We start from the raw sequence: 18666 nt of genomic DNA, 5'->3' as shown, positions 1-18666 counted from the left end.
ATTGGCTGGTTACATTTGGGCTACGCCCATTTCAAACCTTTATAAACAGTTTACCTTTAGAAGCTAACCCCCCTTCCTGATGACGGACGCTTGTGTTGCGATCGAAACGTCGTAGTTGTTATTTTTGGTTATTTTCTTTGAAGCTATATACGTGACTTTACGGAAAGACCCAAAGAATATTAATTCCTGCAGTCACGAAAGCTTTAAGTCAGGATAGTCTAATTTTCAAGAGTGGCATTGGACTGCCAGTAGCGGGCAATGATTGCGATGAAGAATAAGGATTGAGCAATTTGCTTCGGATAATTGACACTGATCCGACACATGACTTGCAATCGAATCTAGGGACTACGGCACAATGTGTTAGCCACTGCTCCACTCTCAAAACACAGAACTAGCCTGAAGAATCTTCTTGGTTCTTTCGGTAAAGTCACGTAGAAGGGAAGTAATAAAATAATAAAAATAAAACATAATAAAATAATTCTCACGTTTTATTTTTATTATTTTATTACTTCCCTTCTACGTGATTTTACCGAAAGAACCAAGAAGATGAATCCCTGTAGTGACGAAAGCTTTAAATCGAAATTTAGCCTGAAGAATGTTACGAACTGTGATGCAAGCATCTAGCAACCAGCAAGAGACGTGGCTATATATGAACCATAAGCTCCAACCCACCTGGCTCCTGGGGCTGCACGGTGGCCCCTGGATTCACCCACCCTCCCCGAGCCCACGTCCCTGCGAGGATGAGGCCTCCCGTCAGGCCGATTAGCCCCACCACCGCCACCTCCAACGCTACCGCCGGCACCACCACTGGGCGCAGCAGGCGCAGTAGCGGGAACGGGGGCCGGGCCCTCGCTGGCATCCGTGCTCGCGCGGTCGTTGTCCTCGTCGTCCTCGTTGTTGTTGTCGCTCTCGGGTTCGCTCTCCGAGCCACGCTGCCGTCTCCGTCGGATCGTCTGGTCCTCGTACTCGGAGCCCTCACTCCGTGCCGGTGAGCTCGCCTGCTGCGCTGCCCGAGCCTTGGGCTGCTGGTACTGCTGCTGTTGCTGCTGCACTGGATGCTGATTCGGGAATTTCGCCTGAAACTCACGTTGCCGACCACGGCCGCCTCTGTACGCAGGCGTTGGTCGAACCCCACGAGCGCTGGCACCACCACCACCACCCCCACGACCTCGGCCAGAGTATTCCCGGCCAGAGACGGTGCTAGGCACGGCATTCCCGTCTGCGCTGCCACTGCTAGATGTGCCCCCGCCAGTTGTGCCAATAGGCGCCATGAACGCTCGGGGTCCAGACCCCCGGCCCCGCGGCCATGTCCCATCCCGTCGTCGTTGGTTTTGCGGAAAGCCATGGCTGTCGTTACTGGGGAAGACATCCCTCTGCCGGCTTGATTCCTTGGACTGCTGGCTGCCACGTGGACCGGGTGCCGGGGGTGCAATCGGCTCCTGCCCCTTGACCGAACCCTGAGATCCGTCACCCTTGGCCTTGTCGCTTGTTCCGGCGTCGGCGGCCTTGGCGTCGTCCCTCTCGCCCCGGCTGCGCGAGCCACCTTTGCTCTGGGATGCTTGCCTAGTGTTTTGCGTTGGTTCCTGCTGCTGATGCGAGGACTGTTGCTGCTGCTGCCGGCTGCCACCTGCTGCCCTACCGTCATCAGTTTCGTCGCTCTTTTCCCCGACCTTCATGTCACGCAAAACCGGCTTCCTCCCACCGGTGCTGGCCTGGGAGCCTGCACTGCTGCGCCGTCCGCTGCCTGGTTTTGGCCCCCACCGCGTTTCTGTGCGTGCCTCGCGGCGACCAGAGAACGACATGGGTGGTGCGGTGTTCCGCTGCTGTTGCTGCTGCTGCTGTTGCTGCTGTTGCGGAGGCACACTGCCACCTTGAGACGACGAGGCTGAAACCACCGACGATGAAGACGAATGGGGTCTTTCCCGGGCTGGGGCTGCCACCTCGCCACTGCTGGTGTAAGGGGCGGCGGCGGGGAGAGGGGCGCCGCTGGGCGTTGTCACCGGCTGTTGGGAGCCTGGCGCCGAGGATACCGGGTGCGGCTTGGACGTCCCCTGGTAAGGAACCGGCGGAGCAGACGTGGGCAAGAACACGGGACTGGTGGCAGGTGACGGGGCTGGGTGGCGTGCAGTCACACCGCTCGCTGGGGATGGAAGAGCGCTCACTGGCTGTGCCTGGCCATTTTCAAGTGACGTCGAACGTTGGGCTGGCGCGGGCACCTGGAATTCCTTCGGTCGTCGCTCCTGAAAGATGAGAGAACAACACTGTTGGTCAGGATAGGCACTTGACCATACAATGCTTAATACTCAACCATAATCACCACACCTCACTCTCACCCATTAATACCGAAAAAACCCCACCTTTCGTCTCATTCTCTCTCGTATGCTCAATTACGATGCAGTAACTTGCTCGTATAATTACAGTGCACTCAACGCATCCTGATACACAACTCCCGCTACTGCCACTGACAGAAAATCTAAATTCACTTGCGATGTACAATAGCTGGAAGGGGAAATGCACTGGTCAAAAATCAAATCCCATGTGAGAATTTAGCTCAGCCCTTCATATTTTTTAGGGTCAATGCAAAAAGAGAGTTTGAACAGTTAAGGATTTTTTAATGGCGACAATCCCCGTCAAAGTAACGTGCAATTTACACCAATTGCAGATTCTCTTGGAAGGGCCGGTTCGCTCAAGGAGGGCGGAGGATCCCTTTCTTCTTGTTTCGGCATGGGAATATACAGTCTGTTCTAATAATGCATATTTTCACAAAGCGAATTGGATATAACAGTGATAAAAACACATTAGGTAACAGATTTTTCTATAACGCGGATGCGAGATTGGATATAACGCAATAGAGTCAACAGAACTACGCTGCGCGAGTAGGAATAAGCGGTCGTACGGCTGCCTCGGCGTAGCATCACACGAGACGGGATGATGCCGGATTCTTCTAGATGCTACTCACGCGCCTTGGTCTTTATTCAGCCAGCATATGCATTTTACGTGTTATCACAGACTGTGCTTTATCCTATATTATAAATAATTTTCATGCGATTTGTCCATAACGATGTTCTTCGGATAAACAACTGCTGCGTTATAGGGAGAACAGATCGTACTTGGCTTTTTAGTGCCATCTATTCAATATCTTTACTCAGGAGGGTTCTGCCCAATGTGTGAGGACAATCTTGTTGAAAAAATAAATTGCCCAAACACCTGGAAACTGAAACCCCTCCACGCTATCAGAAATGTACGTGTCAAAACGCTATTTGCTGCAACGCCCATAAAAAGGCACACCATTGCATACCATCCTGCTATGAGGGTACATCATGCACGTCAAATTTCAGATTCCCATAAACACCACCAAAATATTTGGATTCAAGGCAAAAGCAATACAATTAAAATTTAATAAAAGGTTCCAAGCTTTCTTTTACAAACCACCCCCTTTCTCTCTCCCTGTGTGCCATGTCCTTTGTTGGTGAACATGGCCTTCCATTTAGCTGTCCATGCCGATCAAGAACTATGCATTGGATACACTCGTTTGCATCCATTTATTCAAATAGCATATGTTCTATAATGGACCATTTCAATATAACTCCTGCATTTTTTTTCAGTGGCTCAAGGCGGGGTCAGATTACACTCAATGCGCACACGTATTTTCCCGCAGCAGTGCCAGCCTGCACACAGAATGCCAATGAGCTCAGCTCGGGTGTGATCAGCCCACTCTTAATTTAATGCACTAATAGCAAAAATGCCACCTGCTACATACAGCAATGTCCAATGTAAATGTCGGTCTCTAGTGGAAGGTAATACATGAAAACAGTGGGTACATTTTTCCACAGCAAGCTTAATCCTTTTCCCAATTACAAAGATATGTGCAGACTTAACTATGAAACCATTAATTCAATTTACAACAATGGCATGTAACAAAATGGGAACATTTTCATGTGAAAAATGTTACTGTGGCTTTTGCATATTCACCATTTCACTGTTCAGATGACGATGATTAAAACGCCGATCAAATTCACTAATCACTTAGGTTTTAATGCCAAGTCAACCTTCAAATAAACGTGGATAAGAAAGATCCCCTGTGCAACCTTTAACAGACTGTAGGGGCAAGTGCTTTTAGCGAGCACCTATTAAGGGTGGTACAGTACACGATGTGGTGGGTGGCCAACACCACGCCCATCTGCCTTGGTCTCCCCAGTGCGGCAGAGGTCCCGGGACCAGTTCAGATATTTGCCACTTATTGGTTGCATACAGTTTCTGTCAATGCTATTCCATTATGTAACATAAGTAACAAAATTAAATATCCTATTCATGCTCTTGCAATAAAACCACCGGCTGTAAAATGCACATACCTCGTTTCAATCAACAGTTAAAAATGAATAAAGAACAGTATCAGACCACGGTTCATTTGTAAACAAGTTTAGAATTACAGTTGGAAAGTGGTGTGTTGACTTGACGTTCAGCTTGGTACCAAGTGCAGTGTTAACTTACAAAGGTCAAATTGTTTTAGTTTCTCCTTTAGAGATGACGCACGCAATATCACCCAGCGAGGAAAGCCAATGCCCAATGGCAAATCAATAAACAGGCGCATGGGAGTGGCACAGTTGGCCAGACGGGCAGGCCGCAATGAGCATGCATTTTTTTCCCATGATTTGAAGCTGCAATCTGCACACGTGCGCCTGCAGGTGTGATGCGGCACACGCTATGAAGTTCTGCTGTGCTTGGCACAAACCCTGTATTTAAGGGGCGAGATGAGCAGAGGAGGATAGCATCAGCTCAAGAGCCGGCATCGGACTGCAGCAACCTCCTCCAGCACAGCCATCATGAGCTACGCAGGCTCAAGCATCAGCAGCTCCTCCCGACGAACATACGGGGACGCGCCTCACTCCAGCAGGCGGCTCCAGAGCATCTTCTCTGGTGGACTCCGATCGTACTCGTCAACCAGACTCGGAGGCGAGCGCTCGGGCTACGGCAGCCTCGTGCATGGCTACAGCATGCCTGCTCTCAACTACACAGACAGCCTTGACCAGATCCGTCCCAGCGGGCTCACAGGAGACGCCATGCAGCAAGCTCGAGTCAACGAGAAGCATCTCCTGCAGGATCTCAACGAGCGCTTCTCGGGCTACATTGCCAAGGTGCACGACCTCGAGCAGAACAACAAAGACCTGGACGATGAGATCTCAGCACTCAAACAGAGGCAGTCGGGCACCACCCGCAGCGGGATCAACGATGTCTACGAGTGTGAAATCAAAGAGCTCCGCGAGCTCATTGAACACATTCATGGAGAAAAGACGTCCATGCAGATAGAGCAGGAGCGTCTGGAGGAAGAGATCAAGAAGCTCGAAGAGAAATGCGGTCAAGAAGTTCGTCTACGCAGTGAAGCTGACGAGCTCTTTAAGATGTTCAGCAAGAACACAGACACCGCCTCTCTGGTGCGAATGAGCAACGAGAAGCAGATACAGGCTCTGTTCGATGAGATCGCTTTCCTCAAAAAGAACCATGAGGAGGAAATGGACCAACTTATGGAGCAGATCAAATCCTCCTCCGTCTCGGTGGAGAAGGTAGACTACGAAGAGCCAGGCATCGCGGCAGCCCTGCGTGAAATCCGCGGCAAGTTTCAGCTCAAAGGGCAGGTTGAGGGGGCGGCAGAGGAGCGCTTCCAGTCCAAGTTCAAGGAGCTCACGAAGGCAGCGGAGCAGAACGAGGAGGCCCTGCGATCGACCAAGGAGGAGCTCTCGATTTATCGTCACAAGCTCAATGAGCGAAGCACGGAGCTGGACGCGCTGCTGGGAACCAGGGATTCACTCGAGAGGCAACTAAACGAGATGGAGGAGAGGCACCAGATCGACGTGGGCAACTTGCAGGTAACTATAGCCCTCCCTCAACCAGCACTGGTTTGTGCCTAATTTGTCAAAGACATGACATTCAAATACCCCTTCAATGTCCGTTGAAAATAGTCAGGTGACGCTGTGGCCAAAACACACGACTAACAAATTTAAATCGCGGGTCAACAGAGCCCATAGTGAGAAATCGAGAAGAGGTTTCATTTTGTTAGCCTGGTTCCCATAATATAAAGAGTGGAATTTGACAGATGGTTCGGAACTGCTGACAGAGGAATGCTGCCCCCATGCCCCGTAGATCTGAGGAACATTTCGTATGAATCAGTTCCCTTGCTCAAGAGCCATTTTGGTCTCAATGCCACTTGGGTGGTTTCAAACAAATGCCTTTAGAGAAGTGGTTCCGGGCCACATTAACCTAAACAGTGGAGCTCACACGGTGGTGCCCATTCCTCCCACACACCTACAGGACGTGATGGAACAGCTACAGGGGGAGCTGCGCGACTCCAAGTGGGCGGTGGCGCGTCGCCTACGCGAGTACCAGGACCTGCTCAACGTGAAGATGGCGCTCGACATCGAGATCTCTGCCTACAGGTGAGGGCTGTGCCCACCTACCCAGTGCTCACCATCTGTGTACATGCAGTCTATCAATAATTCCCGTATGCACGGCAAAGTTACACTATGATTAGTGCGCGCTGCCACTCCCAGGTCTGCTAACCAACTCGGCGCTTGATTGCTCCAGTCTACAGTGTTTGATATATGGAGTAACCCAAGTGGCCACTCCCATAAGAAATTGACATTTCAACCACTAGCTCTGGGCTTGTCAATGAAGACCAGTGAGATCTGGAAACTTTAAACCTGAATAGATTAATTGGAAACCGGGCTCACAACAATAACTTGCTACAAAATGTGATATCACACGACTCCCTGGATTCTAATTTAGGGTGTTAAAATCCCAGATACTGTTCACATGCAAACGTCAGCTTCCTAAGCCAACCAGTCACCTCCTAAGATCATTGGTTTAATTGCATTTTGGTGTGTTTTTCCTGCAGGAGACTTCTGGATGGAGAGGACTCACACTTTAGCAGCAGCCTGAGCTTGGACTCAGCGAGGTCCATTTACACCCACACACCCAAGGCCAAGTCCCAGGAGGAGCCGCCTAGCAAGGAGAAAGATGCTAAAAATGAAGCAGAGGAAACCGAAGAGGACGCCCGAGCTGATGGCAAAGAATCGGAAATAGACAAAGCTGCGGCCGAGGAAAAATATACGGCAGCATCCAAGACAGTGGACATTGTAGTTGAAGGTCCTGATAGAGTCGAGGCTGAGGAAAAGGCTGAGGAAAGTTCTGTGGCTCTTGCTCCTCCTGAAGAGGAGAAACATAAGGGAGATGGTGCTGACGAGAAAATCAAGGATGAAAAGGTTGAAGATACAAAATCCAAAGCTGAAGACAAAAAGGAAGGCAAAGAAGAGGATGCTAGTGAAGATCTAGAAGCACACAAAGAGGAACAGGAGGGAAAGAAAGTGGAAGCATCGTCCAAAGACAAGGCTGAAGAACAAGCACCGAAGGCTACAGATGATGAAGCTGCTGAAGACGAGACTGAGGAAGCTGCAGAAGACGATGAAGCACCAGCAAAAGAGGCAGTCGAGGATGCAGAGAGTGACAAGGCGGAGCCCGAAGCCAAAGAAGGTGGCAGCGAATCCATCAAGGAAGATGATAAACCAGCCAAGGATGAAGAAAGTGAAAAAGAACAAGGCACGCCTGAAAAGGAAGATACAACGGTCCCACAAACAGTGGCTCCAAAGAAAGACACAGAGTCAAAACGTGCCCTCAAGATCCTTTCCTTCAAGGTTCAGCCGATAGCTTCTGCTACAAAGACGACGGTGACGAAAGACGAGGTGAAGATTACTCAGGAGGAGATAACCTATGAAGAGACGACAGAGGAGACCTTCCTCTCGACCAAGACAGTTCACCACAAGCAGGAAGTCGAGGTGGAAGAGATAATTAGCTCTGAGACCGAGATGGAGGAATACGAGGAGATAATCGAGGAGACCGTGGTTTCCACGACCAAGAAGGGTGACCACGGCAAAGCTAGATCGGCATCGAGATCATCCCATAAGTGAAGCGGACAACCCTTAACAAGCACCTTCCCACGTTTTACAAGGAACCACGATTTGAACACCACCCGAAACTCGCATTCAATATTACCCACCCTGCATTGTGCTCTGCACATCAGCTGTATCGTGTGCCTAAGTACCTGTGGCTAATAAAAGAGTGGCATGTGTTAAATATTTCCACGAATGTATGCAAGACAAACATTAAAATCGGCAAAGGCCGTTTCGTGTCCAGATGCTTGCAATGGAAAAGGACAATAGGAAATTAGCAAAGTATAACAAGTGTCGATGTTATACCATGGTATTCCTGGAGGGCTGATGCTTAAAGAAAATAAATGAATTTTGCTGCACACATCCTTTGACTCCTGACCTTAATTTAACACCACGACCTTGTGATCATGGTTCATAACTGGGTATATTTAAGGTGAGACTGATATTTTTCACAACTAACCCACGAGCCAACTGATTATGCAAAATGCACGGTTAAAATGTTGCTAAATTTAGTTAGTCGTTTACACAAGTGCTCAGAACTTTTTAAAATGGCAATTTACCAAGAAAATGCCAATAAAAGCTCAATGTGAGAAAAAAGTATGCCACACAAAGTTACCATTGCCATCAAAAACGATTACTTCTTAAAAGTAAATTTTTCAGGTTACACCACAATTCTTAATATAAAATCAAGTTATTGCATATGCTACATACATAATACAAGAAAAACTAAAATGTTAATCTTATACTGCCATAACTAATTTAGATGGTATACAAATTATACTGCATTACTATTTCTAGTATTCCATCATATATAAATACTATATTATTGCAGAGGTTAAGTTGTTTATTTTATTTAAATCAGCAGTGGCATAGCCAACTTCCACATCTCAAGATGACCATGAGACTTCCCTTAAGTATGTTTCCCCCCCTACATTTGCCTATTTTCCCCCTTTGTATTTTGAAATTTAAGTTACCCACTTAGTTCCCAGGCATGGTACACAAAGCTCACCTCCCTCATGCCCAGACGTTTTCTGACATATCACAGAACTACAAATCATGTCTTGAACAAACATCATTGACACTCCAAGATGGTAACAAAAATATATAATTTATGGCTAACTATTTCACGTAACATTCGAGTCCTTTGCACTTTATGGATCTCATACCATAGCCAAACTTTCAGCAGCAAGCTTCTCACATTAGAACTTGTGGATGAACTCAATTGTTTTTTGGGTCATATCGTGTCAGTAAAAGTGTGGTGAAAACCCTTTCCAATCAACACAGCCAATGAATAAAGTTGTCACATGAACAAAAGTGTCAATGTATTGCCAGTATGTCAGAGGGAAATTTCATGAAATTCAACAAATGGACAAAAAGTTTCACCAATATTTACAATCAGCATCATCAGACAGTTGCCAGAATTGTGAAAATGTCCTCCAGTCTTTGGCCTTAAATGGGGATGCGATGTCAAAAATGTGCACCCCCACACAAATCATGGAGACAATAATCCATATATGCACGCATCTTATTTGATGATGAATTAGTCCGGTTATTCAAATACAGGGTGTTTCAAAACCATGGACCTGATTTGAAATCACTATATCTCTGCAACCACGAACCACCCATGAATGAAATGCTTACCACTTGAAAGGGCGGGGCATAGAGTTTCAAATGATTACCCCTAGATGACTCTCCCAGCGCACAAACAGCCCCTCGCCTCAGTCATTCGCGAGACGCGCTGCCTCAACGTTGGATAGGTCGCACGGGACCCCAAGACTTGGCGCTACACTCTTGGCCCCCAAGATCCCCAGACATCACACCCTGTGACTTCTTCTTGTGGGGATACTTTAAAGACCGTGTTTTTGTGCCACCATTAGCGACTAATCTGGATGACCTCAAAAACAGAATCACGGAATCGGTGACTTCAGTGGAAGAAGACACTTTGAGAGGCGTTTGGGACGAATTCAACTATCGTCTCGATGTTGTCCGTATAGCAGGTGGAGGGCACAGAACATTTATAAAATGATTAGTTAAACTTAACTCATTAAACCGTCTAACTTTTTGTGTAATTGTAACATGTTGCCATCGTGAAATATACTGCTCTGAAATTGGGTCCATCTTTTTCAAACACCCTGTATCATCAGCATCGAAGACCATAAATAATTATCAGTCTAAAAAAATTGCAACAATGCACTAGCACGATAAAAACATGAAGTGTGAGCTATATACAGCTCATAAAGCAAAGAGTGATGTATCCATTGCATAGCACATTTTGTAATGACTTGATTAACCAGGAAAAACAAAATATATTCAATTTCCGTAACCTCTTGAGTATCCATTTTGTAGAAGTACAATTGTAATGGGTTCCGGAGATACTTGTAGAGGTAACTTCTTTATTACGATACCACACTCCAACAGTCCTGATACTCGGACACAGCCTAGGGACACAGCCTAGGGACACAGCCTAGGGACACAGCCTAGGGACACAGCCTAGGGACACAGCCTAGGGACACAGCCTAGGGACACAGCCTAGGGACACAGCCTAGGGACACAGCCTAGGGACACAGCCTAGGGACACAGCCTAGGGACACAGCCTAGGGACACAGCCTAGGGACACAGCCTAGGGACACAGCCTAGGGACACAGCCTAGGGACACAGCCTAGGGACACAGCCTAGGGACACAGCCTAGGGACACAGCCTAGGGACACAGCCTAGGGACACAGCCTAGGGACACAGCCTAGGGACACAGCCTAGGGACACAGCCTAGGGACACAGCCTAGGGACACAGCCTAGGGACACAGCCTAGGGACACAGCCTAGGGACACAGCCTAGGGACACAGCCTAGGGACACAGCCTACTCTAGCTACGCTCTCGGGTCCTCCGGCTACGATTACCCTAGGGGAGGCTACCTGACCCGACCCAACCAAGGTGCGGGTCTAGACTCTGGCTTCCTCGGAACTCGCCCTTACAAGGACGTAGAGCCGGGAGTCCCAGAGTCCCACCATTGGCCCGCACAGCGTCCCGGCCCTTACTAGGACAAGCGGGGCGAGGGGGGCCAGGGTCCTAAGCTGGTCTTGGGTCTTGAGCTGCGACTGGTCCCGATCGGCTGGGGAGGTCCCCTTTTATCCCCCTTTGCCTATCAAGGGGAGGCGTTGCGTGGGATTGTAGATCCCCCGCAGCCCCCCCGTTGGTGGCGCCGAGGGGATTAGCTGCCTGGGGTCCCCATCGAGGGGTGGCGTTGTGTGGCATCGTAGCTCCCCTGCAGCCCCCCCCCCCCCCCCCCCCCTTGGCAGTACGGGGCACCCTTGCAGATGGACCTCGTCCACCACTGCTGGTAAGCGTGGCCCATCTACGGCACTACACAATTATAAAAGGATGAATGATAGCATGTATAATGCAAAGCCCCTCGGGGGCACTTTACAATAAAAAATACAATAAAAAATATACTGCCCAATCAATCTGGCTCCAAATAAGCCAACTCAAAAGGTTTTTAATTGTAAGTCTTGATTGTGCCTACAATCCTGGCACCATGAGAATAATAATAACAGTCATTGTGGAGAATATCGTACTATATTAGAAAGTAAAAAAAATCCTGGCTGGATTCAGGGCTGCCTGGCTGGATTCATGGATGTGCAAGGTGTGCGCACATGTGGTGGTGACGTCATCTGCATCCAAAAGCACCGAGCCTGGTTCGTCAAGCCCCCCCCCACTATCCATGTGTAGGAAAGCGAGGTAACTAGTGATTGGCCTCAGTTACAAACAAGCTCGGCGTCGAGCGGACAAAGCGTCTTTGTTATTGTAAGGTCCTTGAGCAACTACAGTGCTCACTAACCAGGGGTCAAGCCATCCCGTGGTGGCTGAATGCATCTGCAACATTTTTTTTTACACCTTAAAAGATGGCAAGTTTGTCATTTGTCAGGTCTTTGTCCAGTTCAGGAACTGCCTGGTCTTGGGGTTTAGGTTTTGAAAATTGGCTGAGTCACTATGGCCAAAGCTGTTGTATTGACAGAGAATTAAAATCTGGTGGCAATTTGATTAAACGTCCAGGTGAGGGTGCTGCCGAGCCCAGATATTTCCTGACGAGGGTTGAAAAGGATTGTGAGGGCCAAATGGGCGATGTGCTGCAGCGCTACTGATTGACGCTGGAGGCCCCTCAGCCACCACTCTGAACCTTCTGACATTTACCTGGAAAATTTCTTAAAACAATTCACCCTCTTCAGCAGTAGCTTCTACCGATGAGAAATATTCCCCTTCCTCTCTAGCTCCTTGCAGTGCAAGGTTCATCCTCCAAGTACTCCCCCTTCCTCAGCCTGTTCATTTTGATTGTAATTACCATTTTTACTGGTTACGGTGTCCCGTTTACCCTGCTAGGGAGAGGACTGGGCACTGTATTTGCTTGTTTTGGCTCTCGCCCCATCTACAATAACACTGAAAACTTTGTTTCCCAAGCCTGGGATGGCGATCTCAAGTTCCTCAAAGGTATTTCTCTGGGATAACCTCAGGTTGTCCTCTGCCTGAGTTCTCCATAGCTCAGAAGCTTTTTCCCAGTTCTCAAAATCCAGATTTCAGAGCTCCCAGCTTATCTTACTCTGGCAAGGGGCTATGGTCCCTCTTGCTGGCTAGTTCCAGTCTCCTGGCATTGGTCTTTTACACGAGCCGCAACCCTTAGCTGCATTTTGCCCTCAGACATGGACCCTACCGGCGGCGTATCACCCTATTCCGGGTTAATTTCACCTTGGCAATGCAGACGGGAACTGCCCAATGGCTCCGATCTGCCTTTGTCTCTCAGGGTCTCCTGGGAGGTCAATGGGTAGGTATGTTTCCAGCCCCAGGGGGCCCATTGGATACCCCGCAATGCTCCCCTTGGCCGCTGGCATCCCGACCACAGGACCTTCACAACTCCAAATAAAAAGAATCAGAATCTTTACTTAGACTGGAGGAACCCAATGGGCTAGGAAGTTATTTTTCACACATGTCCAGTAGTCTCTCAGATGTCAAACTCCTCCAGTCAGCCCACCCAATACAGCCCTCTCCTCGGCTTGCGTCTGCGAAGCACTGGAGCTATGGAGCGGCCCATCCCAGCACTCCTCACACTCGGCGACTGTCGCCTTATTTACTATAGGTGACTAGACGTCCCATATTAAACAATTTTGGGCACTATTGCCCTAAGTGTAGCACTAGAAAAAAAAACTCTGAGAACCATGCCCACACATCTAAAACATAATAAATGCATTCTTCACTATAAATATAACTTCACTAGCTGTACTACCCGGCTTCGCCCGGGACTTGTATCCACCACGCCCGGCCGCCTTTGTCTCCCCAGTGGCGATGTTAATACGCCACACCACTCTCCCTCCCTCAGCACTCTCCCTCCCTCAGCACTCTCCCTCCCTCAGCACTCTCCCTCCCTCAGCACTCTCCCTCCCTCAGCACTCTCCCTCCCTCAGCACTCTCCCTCCCTCAGCACTCTCCCTCCCTCAGCACTCTCCCTCCCTCAGCACTCTCCCTCCCTCAGCACTCTCCCTCCCTCAGCACTCTCCCTCCCTCAGCACTCTCCCTCCCTCAGCACTCTCCCTCCCTCAGCACTCTCCCTCCCTCAGCACTCTCCCTCCCTCAGCACTCTCCCTCCCTCAGCACTCTCCCTCCCTCAGCACTCTCCCTCCCTCAGCACTCTCCCTCCCTCAGCACTCTCCCTCCCTCAGCACTCTCCCTCCCTCAGCACTCTCCCTCCCTCAGCACTCTCCCTCCCTGACCACTCTCCCTCCCTCACCACTCTCCCTCCCTCACCACTCTCCCTCCCTCACCACTCTCCCTCCCTCACCACTCTCCCTCCCTCACCACTCTCCCTCCCTCACCACTCTGTAGAGGACGTGAAACTTTGATAAATTTACCTCAGAGTCGCGTGGTGGGTGTCGAGGCCTAGTACCGTGCAGAGCCTCCGGCCTCGCCTGATTTTCCCACCCGGCTGACGCTGGGTACGGGTGCCGTTCCCCCCCCCCCCCCGCGCTACAATAATACTGTCTAATCGCTATAATTTTATAATCGACCGACCCTATAATAGTAATTGCACACATTGTGGTGGGGGGGGGGGGGGGGGAGTCAAGAGGACGTGAAACTTTGATGAATTTACCTCAGAGTCGCGTGTTAATGCGTGCGCCTATTTTTAACGGGAATTAAAAATGGCGTCCACCCCGCCGCGAAGGCGTCGCTACCCGTTGCCAGGGGCAACCGCCGTCCAATGAAAGCGGCGAAGGCGTCGCTACCCGTTGCCAGGGGCAACCGCCGTCCAATGAAACTGCGTATGGTCCGGCGACACACAGACAGACAGATTCGCGATTTTATATATATAGATGGGTGCCAGGTACAGGATGGTGTTCATGTACTGTTACTATTTTTTTCCAGGTAATGCCCACTGAGCTATATAGCCACAAATGATGGCTCAGTAAAGTTGCCTATCATGTGGAAATTTCAAGCAACCAAATACTCTAAACGCACATTTCTAATGTGGAGGGAAAAACCGGTGGACCCAGAGAAAAACCCACTCGACCACAAGGAGAACATGCAAACTCCAAACCTTGATTGCTGACACCACCATTTTGAAATTCTGTCACGAGAATCCTGGCTATATCTGCTACAGGACACTCCATGAGTGGATAAGGCCACCAACAATGAACTGGCTTTGAGACTGGCCCTTTTTAACATGAGGTTTGAGCGAACACTTCAATGGGTCCTTTCCTGGCTATTCCGTCTGGTCAATGATTATAAGTCCTCAGGGTATAAGAATTCATTGCAGTCTTAAAAGTCTTTGTCAGCCTCCATAGGTTTGCCAAGCTGAATCTTTAAGAAACATTTTGGGACTAAACAACAAGCTAGCTGACTCTTCTTTAGTGACAACCCAGTGTGTCTCTTTGATTTCATCTGTAACCAACTATAAGTTATGGATGACTGAAAAAAATAGTGATCACCCCTAAAATGTGTTGTTTCAAAGGAGCAATTGAATCACATTACACACAAGTTTGCCTGTGAGCCACACCCTGGTCACTAAAGAAAGGTATGTTGCTTGCTACATGTATTTTATTCTATGCTTTGCATTTATTAACTGAAAAGTACAAAATCTCTAGGATTCATCCTTTACCCCTTAGGCCACGTTGATTCCTCGATGCCAAATCATCTTACCAGTTAAGTTCACGTCTTTCTTTACTCCTGAGTACCCACCCTCCTTCCTCTTTATGCCCCCCCCACCCTTGTCTCACCCCTCAAGCCCCACCCCTTCCTGCTTTGGACCCGTCTATTCCTCTTTCAACCCCTGCCTCCTTACTCTTATGCCCCCCCACCTCTTACTCCTTCGGGAACCATCCCTCTTTATGCACCGCTTCCTTCACACCTTGGGTGCAAGCCCAATAAAGCCTTAGGGCCCTGCCATCCCTCCGATTTAGGCCCCATCTCCTCTTCCTCAGTCAAACTCTGCACACTTCATATTAAAAGCGAGTGACATTCCAGAAAGGTTAAGTGTTACTATTTGGAAATGTAATATCCATGGATTGCCATAGTTTTTTTTAGCTGGATCACGTAAATATAAATGTGTCGTTTAACCCGCCACCACCCGACAGAGCCAACTAGTAAGGTTTGTGACGTGAACAAAACATGGCAATTTGTTACTAGTACAGCACATCGGTGTGTTGGAGAGTAAACCCACAACATTTCCAATTGGAGTACGACGTTCCGCCAGTAATTACATCTTCCATCTTCAGGCAACAGCCAACTCTGGCTGTGTCGAGTGCTGGTGGATTTAACGACACATTTATGCGATCTAACTCAAAAACCTCTATAATGAATTACATCCGAGTTGATCAATGTTGTTCACGGTATTGCAAAGTGAAGGCTGCAATTCGAAGTAGTGTTTTGTTAGCCAGCCTCTGCATTTCTCTTTCACGAGATTTTGCACATAACAGGCAGTGCCAACATATGTACAGCATGAAAAACCACTGCACAGCAAAATCTTGCGTAAAACACGCTTAAGGATGAAGATGACAAAAGCCATTGTGTTTTAGCAAACCATCTGCAGTCCAGAAATAGCAGTGCTAAGAAGATCTACTTCCATTCAGCCGAAAATCAATTGCGTTCAAGCTGAATTACCACTTTCTAAAATCAATCACAGCAAGCAAGTACCTTTTAATTTCATAATTTCCTGATTAGTATTGTTGTAATACGTAGAAAAACATGAAATTGCACAGAAACAAAAGCAAGTGAAAGCTGAAATTTTCGAAGGTCAATAAAGGACAAGCCCTGATCAATATCTCCAATGTCAACCAAAAATGTTTGGTGGGGTCTCCGTTTATATAACTGGTCTGCATACGACAAACTGAATCGAAGCCTGTAAAATATATTCCTAATTTGTCCAAAAAACAATGCAAAGGCTTCCACTGATTAAAAAAATAATTCCATCAGAACTTATGAATAATATGAAATCGCAAGCATATAAAATGGAAAAACATTTTAAAACCAAAGTATCATTACATTAAAGCCTTCACAAATATCAATTCCAAACATAGCTTCAATGTAAAAAAAATCAATAGTTGCAGAGTGCAGCAACAACGGGCCAGACGGGTAAGGCAGCCAAGAAATGAGACTGCATTTTTTAGAGCCGCAATCTGCCTACAGGTGTGATGCGGCATGAGCTGTGACATTCTGCAGCGCTCAGCATAAACCGTGTATTTAAGGGGCGAGACGAGCAGAGGAAGACAGCAGCAGCTCCGAGCCCGCATCGGACTGCAGCACCTCCTCCAGCACCGCCATCATGAGCTACGCAGGCTCAAGCATCAGCAGCTCCTCCCGACGAGCTCACGGGGACGCGCCTCACTCCAGCAGGCGGCTCCAGAGCATCCTCTCCAGCGGAGTCCGATCATACTCGTCAACCAGACTCGGAGGTGAGCGCTCGGGCTACGGCAGCCTCGTGCATGGCTACAGCATGCCTGCTCTCAACTACACCGACAGCCTCGAGCACAGCCGCCCCATCGGGCTCACAGGAGACGCCATGCAGCAAGCTCGAGTCAACGAGAAGCAGCTCCTGCAGGATCTCAACGATCGTTTCTCAGGCTACATTGCCAAGGTACACGATCTCGAGCAGAACAACAAAGACCTGGACGATGAGATCTCAGCACTCAAACAGAGGCAGTCTGGCACCACTCACACTGGCATTAACGATGTCTACGAGTGTGAAATCAAAGAGCTGCGAGAGCTCATTGAACACATTAATGGAGAAAAGACATCCATGCAGATGGAGCAGGAGCATCTGGATGAAGAGATCAAGAAGCTCGAAGAGAAATGCGGTCAAGAAGTTCGTCTACGCAATGAAGCTGACGAGCTCTTTAAGATGTTCAGCAAGCACACAGAGGCTATGCCTCTGGTACAAATGAGCAATGAGAAGCAGATACAGGCTCTGTTCGATGAAATCGCTTTCCTCAAAAAGAACCATGAGGAGGAGGTGGACCAACTTATGGAGCAGATCAAATCCTCCTCCGTCTCGGTGGAGAATGTAGACTATGGACAGGCTGGCATCGCAGCAGCCCTGCGTGATATTCGCGGCAAATTTCAGCTCAAAGGGCAGGTTGAGGGGGCTGCAGAAGAACGCTTCCAGTCCAAGTTCACGCAGCTCACAGAGGCAGCGGAGCAGAACGAGGAGGCCCTGCGATCGACAAAGGAGGAGCTCTCCAAGCACCGTCACAAGCTCAATGAGCGAAGCACGGAGCTGGACGCGCTGCTGGGAACCAGGGATTCACTCGAGAGGCAACTGAACGACATGGAGGAGAGGCACCAGATCGACGTGGGCAACTTGCAGGTAACTATAGCCCTCCCTCAACCACCACTGGTTTGTGCCTAATTTGTGCAAGACATGACATTCAAATACCCCTTCAATGTGCGTTGAAAAAAGTCAGGTGACGCTGTGGCCAAAACACACGACTCACAAGTTTAAATCGCGGGTCAACAGAGCCCATAGTGAGAAATCGAGAAGAGTTTTCTTTTCGTTAGCCTGGTTCCCATAATATAAAGAGTGGAATTTGACACGTGGTTCGGAACTGCTGACAGAGGAAAGTTGCCCCCATGCCCCGTAAATCTGAGGAACATTTTACATGAATCAATCCCCTTGCTCAAGAGCCATTTTGGTCTCCATGCCACTTGGGCGAAGTGGTTTTGGGCCACATTAACCTAAACAGTGGAGCTCACACGGTGGTGCCCATTCCTCCCACACACACCTACAGGACGTGATGGAACAGCTACAGGGGGAGCTGCGAGACTCCAAGTGGGAGGTGGCGCGTCGCCTGCGCGAGTACCAGGACCTGCTCAACGTGAAGATGGCGCTCGACATCGAGATCTCTGCCTACAGGTTTGGCTCCTGCCCAGCGTTGGTATGGGCTCTTGGGCAACGTTCCCTGCATCACATAGGTCACGGTGCAATTGCAGCTGCTGCCGCACTTAACAGCTCTAGTCTGCTCACAGACTCCCCAAAACCATTAATAACAGACTGCACAAAGACGACACATCATTTTATAAACACCCCCCCTCCTCCAACAATGGCTGTTCTCTCCGTTTTCATACAGGACACTGCTGGATGGGGAGGAGGCTCACTACAGCAGCGAAATGCCTAGGGCACCAGTCATGAGCACTGCACCGCGCGCATCCAAAGCGGAGGCCGACGAGGAGCAGAGCCGTGAGTCAGACACAAAGT

At 49.0% G+C, this 18666-nt stretch overlaps 2 protein-coding genes across 7 annotated transcripts in view; one reads left to right on the top strand and one right to left on the bottom strand.

Annotated features, from left to right (window-relative positions):
* Window positions 1-18666, bottom strand: part of LOC144933192 (uncharacterized) — a 97131-nt gene that overhangs the window by 38433 nt on the left and 40032 nt on the right. For all 6 annotated transcript variants that reach the window (XM_078857821.1, XM_078857824.1, XM_078857825.1 and 3 more), the window contains one exon: window positions 673-2240. In XM_078857821.1, coding sequence (XP_078713947.1) covers window positions 673-2240 — 1568 coding nt within the window. The remainder of the gene's footprint in view (window positions 1-672; window positions 2241-18666) is intronic.
* Window positions 4836-8001, top strand: LOC144932926 (neurofilament heavy polypeptide-like). The gene is made up of 3 exons (XM_078857327.1): window positions 4836-5864; window positions 6307-6431; window positions 6890-8001. The coding sequence occupies exons 1-3, from the start codon at window positions 4995-4997 to the stop codon at window positions 7956-7958; spliced, it is 2064 nt and encodes a 687-aa protein (XP_078713453.1). The 5' UTR covers window positions 4836-4994; the 3' UTR covers window positions 7959-8001.

This window comes from Lampetra fluviatilis, chromosome 6 (assembly GCF_964198595.1).
Source record: "Lampetra fluviatilis chromosome 6, kcLamFluv1.1, whole genome shotgun sequence".
NCBI classification, from domain to species: domain Eukaryota; kingdom Metazoa; phylum Chordata; class Hyperoartia; order Petromyzontiformes; family Petromyzontidae; genus Lampetra; species Lampetra fluviatilis.
Note: the sequence above shows the minus strand (reverse complement) of the source record. Positions and strands in the feature narration are given on the sequence as shown.

Bases quoted from the DNA above. Each gene is read 5' to 3' on its own strand.
- LOC144932926 (XM_078857327.1), top strand. From the start codon at position 4,995: ATGCCTGCTCTCAACTACACAGACAGCCTTGACCAGATCCGTCCCAGC. The intron at 5,865-6,306 runs GTAACTATAGCC...ACACACCTACAG, and splicing joins TCGACGTGGGCAACTTGCAG to GACGTGATGGAACAGCTACA. The intron at 6,432-6,889 runs GTGAGGGCTGTG...TTTTTCCTGCAG, and splicing joins ATCGAGATCTCTGCCTACAG to GAGACTTCTGGATGGAGAGG.